The sequence below is a fragment of the Morone saxatilis genome, unplaced genomic scaffold (genome assembly GCF_004916995.1).
Source record: "Morone saxatilis isolate NCDOM2014 unplaced genomic scaffold, NCSU_SB_2.0 Contig20, whole genome shotgun sequence".
Taxonomy (NCBI): Eukaryota; Metazoa; Chordata; class Actinopteri; family Moronidae; genus Morone; species Morone saxatilis.
In genome coordinates this window covers 13,582,569-13,601,455 of record NW_023339763.1, presented here as the reverse complement: position 1 = coordinate 13,601,455, position 18,887 = coordinate 13,582,569, and the positions used below count along the sequence as shown (strand labels likewise).

At 38.9% G+C, this 18,887-nt stretch overlaps 1 protein-coding gene across 1 annotated transcript in view; it reads right to left on the bottom strand.

Moving 5' to 3' along the window:
- cadm2a (cell adhesion molecule 2a) overlaps positions 1-18,887 on the bottom strand; it is a 122,137-nt gene that overhangs the window by 15,699 nt on the left and 87,551 nt on the right. Inside the window, exons 9-12 of the mRNA XM_035666869.1 lie at positions 9,200-9,361; positions 8,725-8,815; positions 8,440-8,618; positions 4,507-4,620 (exon numbers count right to left, since the gene is read on the bottom strand). Of these exons, the coding sequence (XP_035522762.1) occupies positions 4,507-4,620; positions 8,440-8,618; positions 8,725-8,815; positions 9,200-9,361 (546 nt within the window). The remainder of the gene's footprint in view (positions 1-4,506; positions 4,621-8,439; positions 8,619-8,724; positions 8,816-9,199; positions 9,362-18,887) is intronic.

Genomic DNA, 18,887 nt, shown 5'->3' with positions numbered 1-18,887 from the left:
AGAGGAGAAGAACTCATTGACAGAAAAAGTGCGGGCCATCATGCAAATACTGTTTCTGTTTTGGATTGTGCTAGATCATCTTGTTGGTGAATATAATTTTTAGGATATCGAAAAACAAGTGAAAAGCACAATACTCCCATAGATATTGCACATGGAACACAATGTTCTCTAAAATCATTCTTTTCTTTGCCCAAAAGCCCTAAAATGGTCATATATATGTAAGTAATGTGACAGTATCACATAGTATACTAAGTATATTTTGTATCCAAGGTTTAGTTCAGTAACCGTTTATTACATATTTTGATTAGAAGGAGACTAAACAAACCTATTTTCAATATTATATGAAACTATAATATGTTTTTTTTATTCAATTTAAATGTTTATAAATTAATATGAAAGTTATTTTATGGTGAATTAATATACCATCCAGGTTGCTCAAATCAAAATTGGCCTCTGGGCCTAATGATAGTTCAGCCACCTTGCTTTCCTGTTGGCCGTGGTTGTCATGGTAGCTAACGGGGCTTATTAAAATCAAAGCCAAAAAGACCTCACTGTTGACTTTGAAAGAGCACTAATATCACAGGAGCTCACTTACAATGAAGGTCGTAACACTAAAGGTCTGGGGAGCTGAAGACACATGTAATATTAGAATAACAAAAACAAAAAATTCAAATGAATGACTTCACTGAAATCATTCATTTGACTTTGTTTCTACACTAACATGGGGTATTCATCATCCTGTAATCTAAAATTGCAATAGTAACAGGGATTGCACTGCAACTGGATTACTATAAACATCCAAAGCGACACTCACAATGTGACTTTTGCAACATTTTACAGATCCTGTATGTGCAGGCCATTTTGTTTTTTAACTCAGTGCCAGACTCAAATTACCATGAGTACATACCATCATTATAGTCTGGACAAATATTGGATGGAATGGCTACACTTACACTTAGTAAACAATGAATACTTTTAGGTATTTTTCCTATACAACTGCTTTTTTATTTAGATTCTTTTTACCACTTTTTTTTTTTTTACATCTCTTCTCAAACTGTTTCTTGTCGGAAAAAGCCTCAGCCTGAGTTGTGGTAGAAAATCCAAACTGCTGATGATGGGAAATAGAGGAAAGATGCAAGACTATTGTAAGAAAGACAGCAGAGAAAGTTGCACCTGAAAGAGCTCATCAGGTATATAATATGCCACTATTCTGCATACAGGCTATAGTGCTACAATGTGTATTTGGTCTGCACAGGAAGACAACTTTATTAAAAAGACAAAACGTTGCAAGGCTGGTACAGCTCCACAGTTGTTTGCTTTCATCCAGAGCCTGTGAAAAGACCTGGTAATAAATCAAGTAGACACATGAAAGCAGATAGTGTAGTATCCTGTGACTGGGGACGCAGTGAAGGAGTCTGATATTTAGATTCCCTGAAGATACACTGAGAGTCTCAGCTTCTCTTGTGTCTCTGCACTACACAAACAGACATCAGAGAAGAATTGAGACACGCTGATGAGGAATATCCAACAACGTGTGGAAGCCTGTTATCTAACAGGGTCTACAGAGAGATGTGAGGGTAGAAGAGAAGGAGCGGGTGAGGGAAAATTGAAACAAAAGCTTTGATAGAAAGCAAAACAGCAGAGGAAAGGTAGAGGGGGAGTCAAAACTCCTGAAGGACTTTAAAGATGGTAATTTAAAGAAAGCAGCAGTGATGAGAGGAAATTATTCCAAGTGAATGGAACTGTGGAGTGCCATGAAGTTGAGAGGAATGGGGAGAGAGAGAGCAAAAAAGCAGGGACAAGACAGAAGGTAAACTCTGCTACATCTATATGGCGACAGAATGGACAAATAAATGAAAATGAAAAAAGCTGCAGAAGAACTGCAGAGAAAACATGCTGTATATTTAGGATTAAGATCAGTGTCTTGTGTATTTCATATTAAAATATGTTAGGAAATACACAAAAAACACATTTTATGGGCTAAATATATAAAAGATTATCAGTTTACAAAATCATTTTTAAAAAAGATGTCACATTCAGCATGATCGGGATAATATATGAGTGAGCAAGCTATTTGCATACAGCCTATCACAGCACATTAGTTTTAAATTGACATGTCACTCAAAAACTTTGATTGGCATATCACTCTACTGTAGCCAAAACGATGCTATGTCAGCATTATTGTTGCAGAACTGCAGCAGGAAAGACAGAATCATTATACAAACAGAAATTCCACCAAACAATGGTCCAGTGTATAACATAGGAGCTATTTGCAGAAATGAAATATAATATTCACAGATATGTTTTCATTAGTTTATAATGACCTGATATATTCGAATGAGCCATTTTTATCTAGAGAGGGAGTGTGTCGTTTTCTACAGAGCCCGCCATTTTTAATCGCCATGTTTGTAGCTCAGAACAGACAAACCAAACACTGGCTCTAAATAGAGCCTATCACAAATATTTCAGTTTCATGTCCACTGTAAGTTCTCCTTCATGTTTGGAACTGATGGGTGAGGTAACTTCACCTCTAGATGCCACTAAATCCTACAAACTGGACCTTTATTCTCACAAAGGTTTGTGAAATGGGGTGAAAGTAATTTGGATATTTCACCCCTTCCTGTCCAGCTGCTAAGAAAACTAATGTTGGATAAACAAAGATAGTCTAACTCTGTTCACTTTGGATTATAAGGTAAAGGTTAAAGCTCCGGTGTGTGACATTTAGGAAGATCTATTGGCAGAAGTGGCATATAGGTATGTTTTCGTGTATAATCAGTTGAATAGAGGAATCGTTATTTTTTGTTAACCTAAAATGAGTCTTTTACATGTACAGACAACGCATGTCACCTTCCATGGAGTCCGCCATGTTGAACCGCCATGTTTCTACAGAAGTGACAAACAAAACACTGACTCTAGATAGGAGCATTTCTCCTTTGTGCTTGGAAGGGGAGGGTGAAGTGTGGGAGTTGCGATTTGCAACTACACTGCTCGATCCTGAAGCACACACAATCCAGGTAAGATATGCAATTCCCCAGGGTCCCCTCACTTTTGGATGTGCCAGAGAGCATCCATAGAGAGGCTCCCAGCAGGCATCAAAACTCCTCTTGAATCTGAGGTTTGACAATCGTTTGGAGAGTTATCTCCAGCACACTGGCACAAGCTTTAATGGGAAGGATGAGCAGTGTAATACCACAGTAATTGGAGGACCCTTTCACTCCTGTTTTTAAAAAAAATCACCAACCTCCATCTGTGAGTACATAGGTGCCGTCCCCAACCTCCACACACCATTAAAGAGGCATGTTAGCCAAGACAGAATATTCTGAAATTTCACCATGTCATCTATCTGGCACCTTATCACTGCAGGGCTTTTTGACCAACTCACTGACCTACAACAGAAGGAAGGGTAAGGCTTCCACTAAATCTTCCAACTCTATGTAGCTGTAGCGGATTGAGTTTTTGTAGCACAGGGTCAACAAAGCTCCACCTTTGCCTGCCCCCTGACTGGCAGGCAGCAAACCAGCCCACCACACCTAACCGTATTGTGGGGTGTGTGAGCTTAGAAATCTTTTTGACATGATGTCTCAGATATGGTGACATCAATACTATTATAGGAGTTTTGGTATCCAGAAAACAACTTTTGATTGGGTTTTTTTCTGCTTTTAGGTGTCATTCGTGCTGCAGGACAGAGATGGGAACTTAATTTATATTGCATTCCATTGATTTTAAAGTTTAAATCCATAACCATAGCTGTTGTCAACCTCTGCAGAAATTTAAGAAAACCTCAGCATTTTATGCCTCCCCAACATTTCTTCTTCAGCCTTATTGTAGATGACATCTCATTATTCATATTTTATATTGTAATGCTATAAAGGATTATATCAACAGCATTCATTCGTCTCAGAAATAGATTCTCTAAGAACACCAAATAGCAATGCTAACTCTCTGAAAAAGAGCTTTCCAAGTCAAAATTCTTAAAGATTTAACACAGCATTAGGAGTCATGATGAGACATCTCCAGTGGCCAGACATTTTCAGTTGGACATGACATTTGCTTCTTTGAGGTTTCAGGGCGCAGAAGTACTGAAGTCTTTGAAATGCCAAGGGGACAGTGGATGGAGTATTTGAGCAGCTGGACTCTTTTTGAATACAATGGCTTGGAATGTGTTAGAAACTTTAAAAATCTGAATAATTTCTTTGATGTAAAACCACAAAAGTTAATTCCAATGGAAACGTATGTCAATGACCATCAATAAGGCATACAGCTTATGTTTGCTCTAAAAGGCTAAAAATAAAAATGGCATGGCAGCATGGCAGCATCAGAAGACTTTTGTCCCAGAAAGCACATTTGCCACTAGATATTTTTTTCAGTTCTCAGTGTCTCTGAAACACTGACACTTGAGGCGGTGAAGTAGCTAAAAGAGAAGTAATAGGACAGAGGGAAGATCGAAGTAGCAATATACAGTAGCATGCTGAGGGGGTTGTGGAGATGCATGGGGTGGTACTGTACCTCTGTTGCCTGTGACTGTGGGGTCTGAGGCGTGGGTGCCTAATAGTGCAGTAGGATCTGGAGGGATGGGATGTAGGGGGGGAGTGGTGGATGGAGGCAGGGTTGTGGGGACGTCTGGTGGAGGGGACAGAAAGACACATGTACACAAAAACAATACAACAACAACAACAAACACAAAAAATGAATTCACACGGGGGGCCAGTTAGATACTTTAAATGAACAACACAAACTGGTACAGGGCAAAATATTATATTGTGATGGGAAATTAAAAAAAAGGCAGAATTATGACACAATTCAAAGCATACAACACAAGATTGTTGAAAAAGCAGGAGGGAATTACTGTTGATGCACTACACAACATACATTAATTTGTGCGTAATTAATGCGTAGTTTATGAAAATGAAATGACCTCTGTCACTGCAAAATTTTGATGATTCTCTTTGGGTCAAAGTTCCGTTGGGTCTGTTTTTGAAGAGGCAAACACAATGTTAAAAAGCTAAATGTCTCATATGTACTTTTGAGTTATAAATGTTTAGCATAGACTATGTAGACCACGGTGGCTATAATTCATAAATAAATTGTATTCATTAAGGAAAAGATAGGAGTAGATTTTGACTTTTTTCACATGAGTGGAGTAGCAAAAAGGGAAAATTGTGAAATCTGACATCTTCATGTTACGTTAGAGTCCAAATCCTTTCTATTTTCCCAGTCATAATGATTTTAAATGTTCTCATTTGAATGTGAGGCTCTTTTCTGTAGCAAGAGAACAGGATTAACCTTGAATCTGCTAGTGTTGGCTGATGTCTGTGGAGATGGACCCTGCACTGGGAACTGGGAAAGTTGGATTAAATAAAATGAGGAAAGTAATTTGACAAATGATCTGTGCCAATTATCCATGTTTGCAAAGATGAGTTCAGGAAAAAGTAGCCAAGCCCACCATTTCCTTGCTCTGTTTTTGACTTCTCACTACTGGATGATGGTAAAAGGGCTTCATCTCAGGCAGTGTTTCTCACTATCACTTGTTAAAGCAACAGGGAAAATGGGACTGAAACATTGTGTGACAAAGTTAATGAGGTTACACTACCACCTTGGCTTTTATGTTTATGTCACTCTGCTTTTTATGGTTAGCTGGAGGCTTTTAATTGGCTGTGGTACCCCTTCTCAGGGCCAACTGTCCTGCATGTCTCAGTGACATTTCAGCCTTACTGTGAATCACTAAGCAGCTAAGTACATGTCTTCAGGAAAGAGAGACAAGAGAGAAAGCGTCTCCTTGTTGGAGGGGAACCATTAAAAAGGTATTTTCCAAGAATTATGGCAACAATTGTAAAAGGCTAAAAGGTGTGCTAATCACTAATGAAGGGTAGGAACAGGCTGGGTGCCATTTCAAAAGAACACGTAATGAATCTGGATAGGACTCTTTGACCCTCCCATACCCAATTGCCTTTTTTGTGGCGTAGAATTTGTCCGTTTAATAACATCACTGTCATTAAGTGCATTGGTTATTCTTATTGTTACATTCAGCTAGCATTTAAAGAAATTGTTAGGTGCATACAGACATCATGGTATGTGGGGCAATTAGGTAAGGAAGTGCAAAAGATTTACATAAAAAGGTCTCTGATAAACCTATTAGAATGGACCAATAAAATATTAAAGCAGATAATTACATTATTTATCTTTTCACTTGCTAATCATAATCAATATGCTGCTGACTATTGTGATTTAACTGGTATGGAGATCAGTCTCATACATGGGTAGGAAGTACATTTTCTTCCCCGCTTACCTGTATGTGAATTCTGCTCTTGAACTTCACATTTCAGCCTTCACGTAAGATTTGAATTTGATGGAAAGGGTATCATGAATATCAGATGGTATGTATCTGTGCTCAGTGCAGACCTGTTTTGTGTCTCTGAATGCAAATACGGTAGGTGTAAATTGTTTGTTTTAACTAAATATCTTAGTAATATAACTATTACTACAATACTACTTACTATAAATGTCATTACTACATTTGTGATGGTTTGAAAAAGGTCTTCATACAGTATACAAAAAATGAAGCAAACAAAAATAATGGTCTTGTCACATTAGCTACTGTACAGAATGAAATAAAAAATATAGTCGGCAGCATTACCTATGAGGAGAAATACCTTTTGAGTTGCATAACATTGAGATTTTACCTTGTCCTTACCTTTATTGTAGCCATTTTAATTTTACTCCACAGCCAGGATAAAGGATCAAGTTGTAAGCCATTAAAGTACCTTTCATTTAGAAGATGAGATTCTTTTTATATGACATTTATAGTCATATTTTGATCCACAGTTCTAAAGCACTTGACTGTCCATATTGTCATTTCTGTAATGACATAGCTAAAGTCACGATCCTTCTTCTCTCTTGTTGAAAAAAATGAATAACCTATATGTGTTATTTCTGTTTTGTAATCAATCGTAATCAACAGGCCTACCTGGCTAGCATAAAACTTTCCATATGGGCTGTGGACACCGGACACAACGATGGTTCTGTTCCAGCTTAAAACATAGTTTACACATCTATGTGGCACTGACATGTGGATGACTGACACGTGGATGCAGACAGCTAATGGTATAAACAAAACCCTACATAGAGTGTCTGCATACACAGACAAGTGCCTGCATACGCACAACAAACAATCCTCGCGAACAAAGCCAGATTACAACATTTATGTCGCCAGGACCTTTGGAGGCATGAGGATGTGGACAGTATACATTGGTTGTTACTGTGAAGTGTCTAGATGTAATAAATTACAGCATGGAGGTACATAAAAGTGAGCAATAAATACAAATGATCAAATGTAACTTATGTGATCTCCAACAATTATTATGTTGTTTAGCATTTGTAGCATTTTAATGTTTTAACATTCCTAAATCTTAAGCTTTTTACGTGTTGCTATGGTCTTGACTATGACCAGCAGAAATCACTTCATGAACTATTGATAGTAACCTTGGTTGCATCCTTCATTGGCTCCACATCTGGTTATTACTGTACACACACCAAGGACAGTCAAGAGCATACTAGAAATCACTCTAGCTCTGGCAAAGCATAGCCATCGGCACCTGAGAGGTTTATTCTCTCATGTTTTTCATCATTTTCATCAGATTAGGTCTGCTTTTAAATACAAGCGCAAATGAAACACCCCCCAGGTGCATGTAATAATAATAATGTAATATTTTATTGATCCACTTTGGGAAATTCTCTTTTGCCTCCAGTCGGTCTCTCTGGCCAAAAACTACCTGCCTTTTTGTACCTCATCACACACTCCCTAAGTTCCTAAAACAGAGGGAAAAGAGATGTGTCACTGCTCCACTCTTTTTTTAAAAACATTATTACTTAATGCCAAGAGACAAATGGCAGTGGAGAAAAGGATGAGCTATCTGTTTTCCCTCACACAGACTCCCTTTATCCTCCACCACCTCTGGCGTTACTAGGAATTACTTATCCTTCCTGGTGATATTCCTGACAACGCAGCACTAAATTCTGCCTCCCTCACACATTTCCCTCCTTGTGTGTGTGTGTGTGTGTCTTTGTGTGCGCGTGTGTGTGTGTGTGTGTGTGTTGGTGTGGAGGATCTGGGACGAAGGTTTATTTAAGGAAAGGCGTTGGTGGCATTTGTGTCACCTGAGGCCCTTATACTCCCTGTGAGAGATGGTACCACTAATCACTCTTAGCACTGATACAGTATGCAGATCAGGAGGTATTATAATCCTGGTTTTTGCAGTGGAGTTTGGTGCCTGTGAGGTTCATACACTCCACTATTTATATCTAACATAACTGGTGTCCAAGGTATCCTCATTTTTTTCTTTTACATGTCCTCCATCTGTCAATTTCTCTCTGTTCCTTTACCTTTGGACGCGATCACAAGAAACATGATTACCCACATGTCAGCCTTTTCCCTGGACTCACCATAGACATAGAGTACATATTCAGCACTGCTGGTCCCTAGGTGGTTGCTAGCTTCGCAGCGGTAGGTGCCATTGTCTGTCTTGTTGAGTGAAGTAAAGGTGAGCTCCCTCCCCTCTACGATCATCCGGTCCAGGTCAGGAAGTTCACCCCCGTCCTTTGTCCACATCACAGGATCCGGCCTTGAGGTTAGAGGATGTGAAAGAGAAACGAGGCGTGCTACATGTAACTGTCTGAAGCATTGTATAAAAGGCTGACATCCACTAATACATAATTTGGGAGACTTACGGGGGGTTTCCTCTGGAAATACACTCCAACTTTAGGTACTGACCCTCCTGAGGGACTGCAAGGGAGTGGACGATCTCCACACGAGGAGCATCTAGGACAGACAGAGAAGGCTTAGTAAAATATTCAAAATCAAATCTTAAAAAGGCATGAAACAAAAATGTATGGTGTGCGTTTATGGAGATTTTCATGGATGATAAATTATAAAATTTTTGCCTAAGCCAGTTTGGTATTGTGTGATAAAAGGACATGCACTGTAAATGCCATGTAAATATGTAAAGAATGGAAAGAATCTTCAACTCTAAAATAAAATTAAAAGGTTGAATGCCAGCAAATATGATTCTACAGCCATAAAACCACTCTTTACAAATGCAATCTTGTAACTTTCTCTTTCATGTATTTTTCTTTTTCTCTCATGTCTACATGTAGAGTACGTGTGTGTGTTTGAGTGTGTGGATGTCTGTGTGTGTACACTCACAGTGGACCTCCAGTACTTCAGTGGCCTGCTGTGGTGTCTGTGTGAGTGCCACATGGTCCACTTTGCAGGTGTAGGCCACTCCATCATCATTTCTGTCCACGTGCAGCTGCAGAGAGCTCCGTACTGTAAATGTCTTCCCGCTTGCATTCACCTCTTTGGCACCTTTGGAGAGAGTTGCATACTGTCACAGATGCAGCACATTTATCTTGCAAGGTGTGATGGCCACACACCAATGTGATACTCCTGTGTTCAACATTTCAGTTAAGCCCTGCTTCACAAACATAAACTTATACTGGTTATATCTTCGTCATGACTCTTGGGCATTATGCACACAATCATTCCTGAGAATGGTAATTCTGCACTGAAAAAGGCCTTACACAAGTCATTTAATGAGCAAAAAAGTCTGCCTACATCACAGGTTTCCGCTGGATGCCGCTTTGACATCTCTACGGTAAAAGTCCAATTCTGATCAGGGCTCTAACACTCACTTGCAGGTTGGGACTCATTGAATATAATGTGTGTATTTACACTGTAGGCTTTTTTAACCACCAACCATCTCTGCCTATGGCTTCCTAGGCTTCACTGTTTCCACACAATCTCATCAAGCAGTTTCATGCACTTCACTTCTACCTCTCCCTCCAATCTTTCTACCTGACAACCATTTCTAGCCTTACTGGGACAAACACATTACCGGGGCCAATCAGACGTTTTGGCAATAACTTCAATCAGCCTTGTGTCATTATGCACAGTCCTCTCCATCTGTACAACCTGCTCTCAGAGCTATCCCTGCAACACCTGCCTTATAATCCCAACCAAACAGCTGATCCACCTCTCTATGCCCATCAACACCCCAATCATTGCCAAGGCACTGGAGAACTCCTGCAACCCATCTTCTGCAAATTATAGACATGATGTCCTGAAATTTGGCTTGCTCCTTGATCACATCATTCCACTTTTTGCTTCATTTGCCTCCCCAATGAGATAAGCCAAATTTGTTTGATTAAAGTTTCATGACCAGCCCTCATGACACCAATCTTTGACCAACACATTAGTGTTCTTGAAATTTTACTGGCTTGTAATAAATCAATATCCCTGAAAGCAGTGATGCCTAGAAGGTAGAGATGTCCTTCTAACTAGAAGGTCACAGAGTTGGTTCCCATAACATTGACTTCCTTCATGAGCTGGACACTCTGTACCTGTTGAGGACGCCCTATGCACTGTCCAGATGTGCACAGTTTTCAGCATTTTCAATGCTGTACAGAATCAACAGTACATGACTGATTCTCTCTCCATACCCTATTTAACACTTTCCCAGTTGTTTTTACCAGCCTGTAAAAATAAAGACTAAGAAAGAATAACCTTCTGGATTTGGTAAACTTCAATGTCCTCTACAGTGATTCATGCACAAATTCATACCTAAATAATTTAAGAACTGTGGCTGTGTTCAGGTAGCAGACGACATTTGATGATCTCTGCCAATTTTTGACGAAGCCTCAGCCTACACATATGACACAAATGTTCTCCTAAATTCGGAAACTGTAAAGTAGGCGTCATGTAACACATCCTCTTGACCATCCTCTTCCAGACTACAATTTCAAGCCAAACGTCACAACTCACCACTGCTACATTTGCCTTTACAGTCTAGCTGTTTCACCACTTAATTGCTTATATGCATCCACCTCCAAGCAGGTATTTTTAAAGCATTCTCTTTTTTCAATCACATCTGTTCAACCAGTCCTTTGGCGGTGGATGGTGTGCTCATATCATGCCACCAGCCAGTATTTTAAATCATATCAAGCCTGTTCATCCACACTCCTACAAGGATTTTTTTCAAGAAAGAGAGAGAGAGAGAAAAACAATCACTGTTATACTGTATTCAACTGCCCAGGCTTATCTCTGCATTCAGGTGTTACCCTTCTTTGTAAAGTGATGTCCTATTTTTCTCATCATAGCAAATTCAAGAAAGCATCAGTGTATGTACAGTCTCTCTCTCTCATGCTGGCCTCCTTTGTTTGTATCTCTTAAAGAGACTGTTTACGCTCCATATCCTTCTCTCCTCTGCGCTCATCTGCTCCACTTTCTAAGTATTCCACCCCACTGTCTCCTCTCCCTCTCGATTCTGCCAATCAACTATTCAGCTCAGTCACTTCCCCCAACTGAGGCAATGAGCCCGCCTCCCCAAGAGATGAATGACTGACAAGTCTGCAGTGTTAGCAACATCCATCCAGACAACAGGAGAGAGGGAAAATGGCTGGATTTCTTCACAAAGAGGAAATTGCAAGAGACAAAAGAGAGTGAAAAGAGTGGAGGGCTGGAGAGAGAGGACATTGAATAGCTAATATCTTTAGCGGTTACAAATATTCTCCAATATTTCTATTACTTATTCCACATCTTTATAGACTGCTTCTCCTTGCTCTCGCTTGTCTCTCCATCACTTAAATGTGTCTTTTTGTCTGCAGGAGGCAGACAGCTTTCTTCAACAGATTTTTCAAATTCACCCAATCCCTTTTTCCTCTACAATGTGTTATATTTGTTATAATACAATAATAATCATATAATATGCTATAATATAACATAATATGCTATTATTAAGGTTAGTATTGGGATTAAAGAGTAGCTGGTTTAACTTGACACTTAACTCAAACATTTGAGATAAAAGATGAGTCATAGTTGTTCACTTTTTCTTTGTCAAACAGCTAAACAAGGAAAGGTTAAATTTAGGACTATCTTGTCTTTTCTTGTCTTGTCTAACTTCCTGTGTTTTCTTCTTTATAAAATTATGTCAATTCAAAATATTGTACTGGCATTGTATGGATAAACTAAATGAATCATCTTGAATTGTGTGGTTTGATTACGCTGATATGTTATACTGTTCAACACCTGAATTTAAGTACTTCAATCAATGTGATAAGCTCGGACCTAATGTTCTGTCTGTACTTACAACTCTACTTATTATTGGGAGTTGGCTTTCAGCAATAAACCCAAGGTTTCTTCTGAACATTTGAGATCGAGAAACTCAGTTTCTATATAATTCTGCTGCATGATTCAAGTGTCTAGACCCGTGTCTAGATTCTTGTCTCATGCCGATTTGAATGGACTCTAATTGCCTCTGTGGGATTCAGGATAAGAGTACTACAAAAAAATTACTTGCTTGCACAAAGTTCGAGTTCATTAATATCATTATTTGGTCCAAACTTTGCTTCTTAGATCTACTTTGAGAACATAATAACAGTTGTCTAACAGCAAGTAATACCCCGCAGTTAAAGTGCGCCAATCTGCATCCACTCTGTTAGCTTCTGAACTGTTGTGTGTGTGTGTGCACAGGAGTGTGTGTATGGATGTGTGTGGGTGGTAGTAGGTATAATTGGTCTATAAATATCTTATCACATTTTAAGCACAGCTGAAAGGAGCAGCTGACATCAGGCTGCCATTAAAGCTCAGGCTTGTCAATCAAAAAGCTCATCTGGCCAGTCTCATACCGCTCACACATGATATTTTTTGCAGGGAGTTATTGTTGGAACTGATGAGGGAGTTGTGCTTGAAGGAGCTAATTCAGTCATCATTGGTCAATCTTGCTTTCTGTGCGGAAGAATTTGATTTGATACATGCTGCAGTTTCTATTCATATCAAAATTTTATTTTGGAGACAACTGTTATTTTCATCTGCAACCCCTCTGCAAATAATTTTGAATAAAACACTAAAGAATCATACATACATAATCAACATATTTTTACTAGAGTTATATATAAAAGTAATAAAATCCAGATTTAATTCTCTTGATATTTTCGTTTTAATTGACTAAACTAAAAATACATATTTGTTAAGCTCTTGGGTCTGTCATTATAAATATATATATATATATATATATATAAATAAAAGTGCTCAATGTGTACTGTCTAAAACTTCCATAGCTAAATTGCCATTTTTGTTTTCAGAATTAATGTTTTAAGAGTACGGCACATCATTTTATTTCATTTCTTTCATGATTTGGATTTGATCTGAAACCTAGCTACCAAATGACATTTTGAAATTTCAAAGCTTGCCACAGCTTTTCTATCTTCAGTCACCATGACTGGACAAGGAAAGGACAAAAAAGAACATTTTGTTTTGCTTGTTTTTTAATTACTACCTCACAATCAGTCAATGGCTTATTTAAGAGCTATAAACAGAAGCAGAATCTATTGGAAATTCAGCATTGACAAAAAAAAGGTTTCTTTCACCATGTGCATTTAAAACTATGTATGTTTTATTTTTCAAATAGGAAAAATAGACACCATCCTACCATATTCACCTGTACTAACTCTCCTTAACAAAAAGCCTGGCAGCATTATTTTGGCTGTGACTGCGGCACACTGTTCAGTGGGTGGGTGCTCAGAGTTCTGCATCACTGGTGTGAGCCAAGACAGAGCCTTGGAGGATTAGAAATGGAAATGACGGGCGTAAAAATGTAAGAATCTGACCCTTTTTATGCCAATTCACAGGCAAGTGGGATGACACAAGAAAAGAAGATGAAGGGACAGGCAAGACAGACAGAGGAGGACTGCTGTGGTGGGGGAAGGAATCATCAACAACAGCGACAGAGCTGATTAATCCTGGCAGCGGGCGGTCCGAGGGCTGACTCAACATACTCTGAACTGCATCCCATCTGAGATTTAAAACAATTTGCACAAGCAAGAACAATGTAAAATCATCTGTGGGTGAGGATAATCAAAATATATGGTAATACTAAACACTAATTTAAATACAATAAATCTCACAATGCACACAGAAATAAATATGTTTGATAAGTGCTCAATCTGCTTGCTTTCTTTTGCCTCTTAGATGAGCTGCACAATGATAGGTATGATTTAACTTAACAGGAGCACTAATACATAGCAGGCTCCAGCTCCAGTGAGGTGTGGAGATGATATATTGTGCCCTCCTCCATCTTCTCACTTATTCTGGCTATACTGTGCAGTATTCAGGGAGCTGAGCCTGTTGGCAGCCTGTAAGCATCCTCCCTTGTCTGACCTGTCTTACCAGCCGGACTCTGCGCTTAACTGACTGGTGACAATGACCAGGGAGCACCGTTAAATGTTAGGAGAGTGTCTATCAGTGGCTGGCAGACCCGTATCATAATGTCCTTTCTGACATAAAACTCCTTGAGTATTCACAGCTAAGAAGTGTCTACTGTGGATCTGTGATGACGGTTTTTCACTGGCCCTCACAAGGAGAGGTCTGGTCGGTCTCTGTGCCTTGGCATTTAAAGCTGGACAGGTGCTCCACCTCCAGAATGTTGCTCTTAATGGGCATAGACAGTGGGTGTAGCAATCTGACCTCCTCTTCATTCACCACAGAGCTCAAGTCTAACTCTGTTAACCTGATCACACACTCTTATGACTCCAGAGACAGAGATACACCTCTACATCGGCATATTTAATCAAGGTGATATAAGTTTAAAGAAAGAAAGAAAGTAGAGGAAGAGATATTTGTGCTCAAGATATTTTTGCTCTTGCTACCCTGTGGTTGTGTAGTTAGACAATGCAAAAACAGCATAAAACCAGAGAGCTTTATCTTATCTGAGCCTGGTGACTTGATGTTAATTAATAAACCAAATTAATAGATTTCCACGGATCTCATTTCAGGCATGTGCTATGTGTGTGCTTTTGCGCTTGTGCTGCACATGTATACAGGATAGAGATGCATCTTTTATTCATGCCACTGTGACTTGCAGGAGCCATCTTGAAATTACATCTTTAATGGTCATTGATCCACTTCACCCCAGGGAGCTGGATAGTATAAATGTAGTCCCAACACAGACCCTTTAAGTAGTGTGCAAGGTTGTCTTACACTGCCGAAATGACTGAAAATGTATTTTCTTGTAACTCGAAAACTTCTTTAAATTCCTGAAGTTAATTCTTATTTTCATGCTCACAATGTCACTCAGAGTCCCATCCACTTCAACGTCATCTTCTTTGAAATAAGCTGCAGGAGCTATTGCCTCTTCACTTCCCTCAATAGCTCTTTGCAGAGCACACCTTAAAATAATGATGGCCACCTTATTCTGCTCTCACATGCAGTAGTCAAGGACAATTACCTATAAATAAAGGAGTAGCCAGCACTATTTCAAAAGGTTGTTCAGTCGCTGTTCAACTCTTCAGTGAACGGGCAAACTTGAGTGATAGTGTACTAAAAAGTCAGCAGACGACGACCTAAAATAGTGCGAGCTATATCTGCAGTAATAGTTCCTTGTCCTTGAATAACAAGTTTGACAACAGAATAGGGATGTGACCGCAAGCGAATTTGAATCAAATCTTTGTGTTTTTTCCCTTAAGCCCCCTTGGAATAGAGTTATCGCGTAACATGATGAAGCAATAACCTCTACAGTTTAGGTCAGAGAGTATGATAATACGAGTCCGATAGCGAACATCCCCACCCTTATTTGAAATAAATATTCATTTCATCTCTGCCTTGCTTGGTCTCCACACAGCTCCCTCTGGTTCAGTGGTGTGTAAACAAGTGCTACATGTGGTGATATTGGCAGAGGTCTCTCTGGGTTACGGTGTGTAACTGAGATAGAAATATATCATTACTGGGTGGGGACTGGGGGATCTGAGGGACAAAGAGACTGAGAAATAAGAATATTGGATTCTGTTCCACACACACAAGCTTATGTCCTTACATGCGGGCTGTCTGCTCCATCTGTCTGTTTTGCTCTCGCAGACACACACATACGCAGATACACACACAGACACTTAGCATAGGGTGTCCGTTAACTGCATGCGAATGGGTGATGGACTGCTCCAGTGGCTCTGCCGGTAATATAATCTTCTCTATTCCCCCAGATCCCACACCAATATGTCACAATTGTCATTTATTCCCAGCATGGTCACCCACAATCAGATGGCTTTTCACATTGAACACACCCTGATCCTGTCAGGATGATGAACACTTCAAGTGCACTGACACACACCTACACATGCATACATACATTGTGTATTATCATGTGTCACTCTTTGTGTTCATGTTTATTTATTTATTTATCGTCAGTTTTAAGAAGAAAGTCAGGCCACCAGAGAGTGGCTTGTACATTTACACACAAATACATTGTGCGTTGGCGTCATATATAACAAGTCAGACTGACTGTGTCCAGATAACAATTCACAGCTCCTTATTACTATGAGAAAGTGAATCAATTAGTGGAAGAAATGCATTTATGGTGTGACAAAGAATAACTAAATGTGTCAAAGTGTACGTGTCAATCATAATCTCAAGAATAGATTTTTTCCTTCTGAACTAAACATGTCCTGAATACGTTTGACAAATGGATCACACTGAGCGATAAACTGCTAATTACAAATAGACACCTACTTGTCAGGAAAGACAGAGTATTAATCAAAGGATCAACGTTTCCTTCACCTTTGAAACCAACAGCATAACCAACATTTATACATACTTTTCTTAGTTTATATATTATTATTTCTATGGGTAAAAAAAGATAATGTGACAGCTGCTAATGGAAACATGTAAGGTTCATGGATTTGATTTGATTAGAGGGGAACTTCTGCAATGTTAAAAATCAGATTTGGCATTTGTCTTCACAAACACACTTTTTTTAGCATAAAGGATGTTCTGAGGAAGTCCGGAGAAGCGTGATGACACAGATTCAATATCATCTCCTAACTACAGTTAATTAAATGGAAAGATACCATGATAACTGCTTAAAACTGTGTGGAAAACCAGCATTGATTTGGGCTTATCTGCTTGCTTATCTGGACCCTGGGAAACCCTAATGCGAGATAACAGGATGAGCTGTCTGGGCTTAAGCTTGGGTAAAAAGGGTGTCACGGCAGACGGTGAGAGGGCTTTTTGGTGAATTCAGTGAAAACATCACCTCCGATTGAAATTCTTGACGAGTCCAAAAGCAGATCTGACAAGGATCTTCTAATCTGACATTTGTATAAAGTCTCAAGGTTCTGCTTTCTGTTCTGGGACAATGTTGCCAACATTTCTTTTACAAAGAGAAAAACGACTACATAATGCTGATGTTATTTTTTCCTTTCGCTACATAAATCATTATATGTATAAAACTGCGTAGTTTTCCTAGTTTCAACAGTGTTGGAAGTTATATTCACTGCAGAATACGTTTACACAGGAGGCAAACCTGAGCACACTATCTGCGTCCTTTCTGGACAAAGGACTACAACCTTGTCGCAGTGAATAATATACTAATATAAAATTGTACAAGGCCCAAATTAAAGATAGTAGTGTGCCAAGTTGAGGAGAGAATTATAGCATCTGACCTTAATAAGAAAGTATATCCTCTTGAGACTACCTTCACTTCAAACCACCAAGGATATCTCTGGGACTACCTGTTAACTTTCTGTGGTAAATTAAAAGAACATTATGTCCTGGCTATGTTTCCATTTGCCTTACAGGGAGCTCTTCTCTTAGTAGTGGGCCACTGGGAGAAGCAATAATCACCCGCAGAGACACAATAAGCCTGTAAGGAAAAAATACTCACTCTGCTAATTAGCATGTACCCTTTTTCTATAAGCCTCAGAAGGGCAACAAGAGGAAATATAAAGTGGAGTGACAAACTACTATAATACACTAGTTAGATTACAAAAATTAAAACAAACAAACAAAAACTCTAAACAATATGCAACTTGGGGATCTACTCATAAACATAGAATTTAATAAGTGAAAGATAAAAGTGTGATAATGGTTATATTTTAATAAATGATGTGCAAAACATAAGGTTTTGTCAGTGCATGAGAATAAGCATAGGAATAGGAAAAGCATAGGTCTATTGGCAGTTAGCATGCTGGTTGCTGTTACCAGGTGATATTACGTGTTTTCTAATAGAAACTTGTATTGCAGAGTTTTTAAAAATACTATATTAAAAATATTGTAAAACACACTGTACATTAATCTAGGAACAGGAATAAACGTGTGCCAGATAGAAGGGATGCCTAGTCAATTTTTATACCAGAAAAGCAAAAAAATATCCCAAAAAACAAATAATAAAAAACCCTGATAGCTGAAACAGAGAGCATTAATATGCAAAGTTAATAAGCAAAAATCATGCACGCTTTGGCAAAAATGATTTTTGTGGTTTATTAATCCTTTGTATAAGCAGGGAAATGAACTCTGTGAAGTGTCTGTGTGTTTTGCATTCCAAATGCGATTTTATTTTATGTTTTTCTACATTTAATTGGACATTTAGGATGTGCAACACCTGGCTGCTTGTTATTCTCACTACTGAGGTTCAGTGATCTGTTGGGTTATACAAAGATTTTGAAAGTTTATTTCCAAACCTGCATTGCTTTTTGCAAGTGATTCTCAGTCTTGTCTCTTTGTTTGCACTTGCAGTCATTTAAATTAGAGAACAGTGATTTGCATTTTGTTATCTGCCTTTAATCTGCTTTGTGAAACAGCATAGAGACCATGGTAAAAGTTACGCAACTGTGCAGTTGATCTGTGACAGTCGGTCCCACTGGGTTCTGCATTTTATTTGATACAGAACCGCATCTGTTTCTCTATTCCTGAAGAACCTCATTTCATCATTTCATGTCACTAGCTCTCTTTTCTTCAATATTCTCTCTCTCTCTCTCTCTCTCTCTTGCTCTCCCGTTCAAACAATTACAAAGCGGATGGTTCATCAAGTAGAACAGAGCAGGAGCAGGGTGGAAATGAGGTGTGTAGT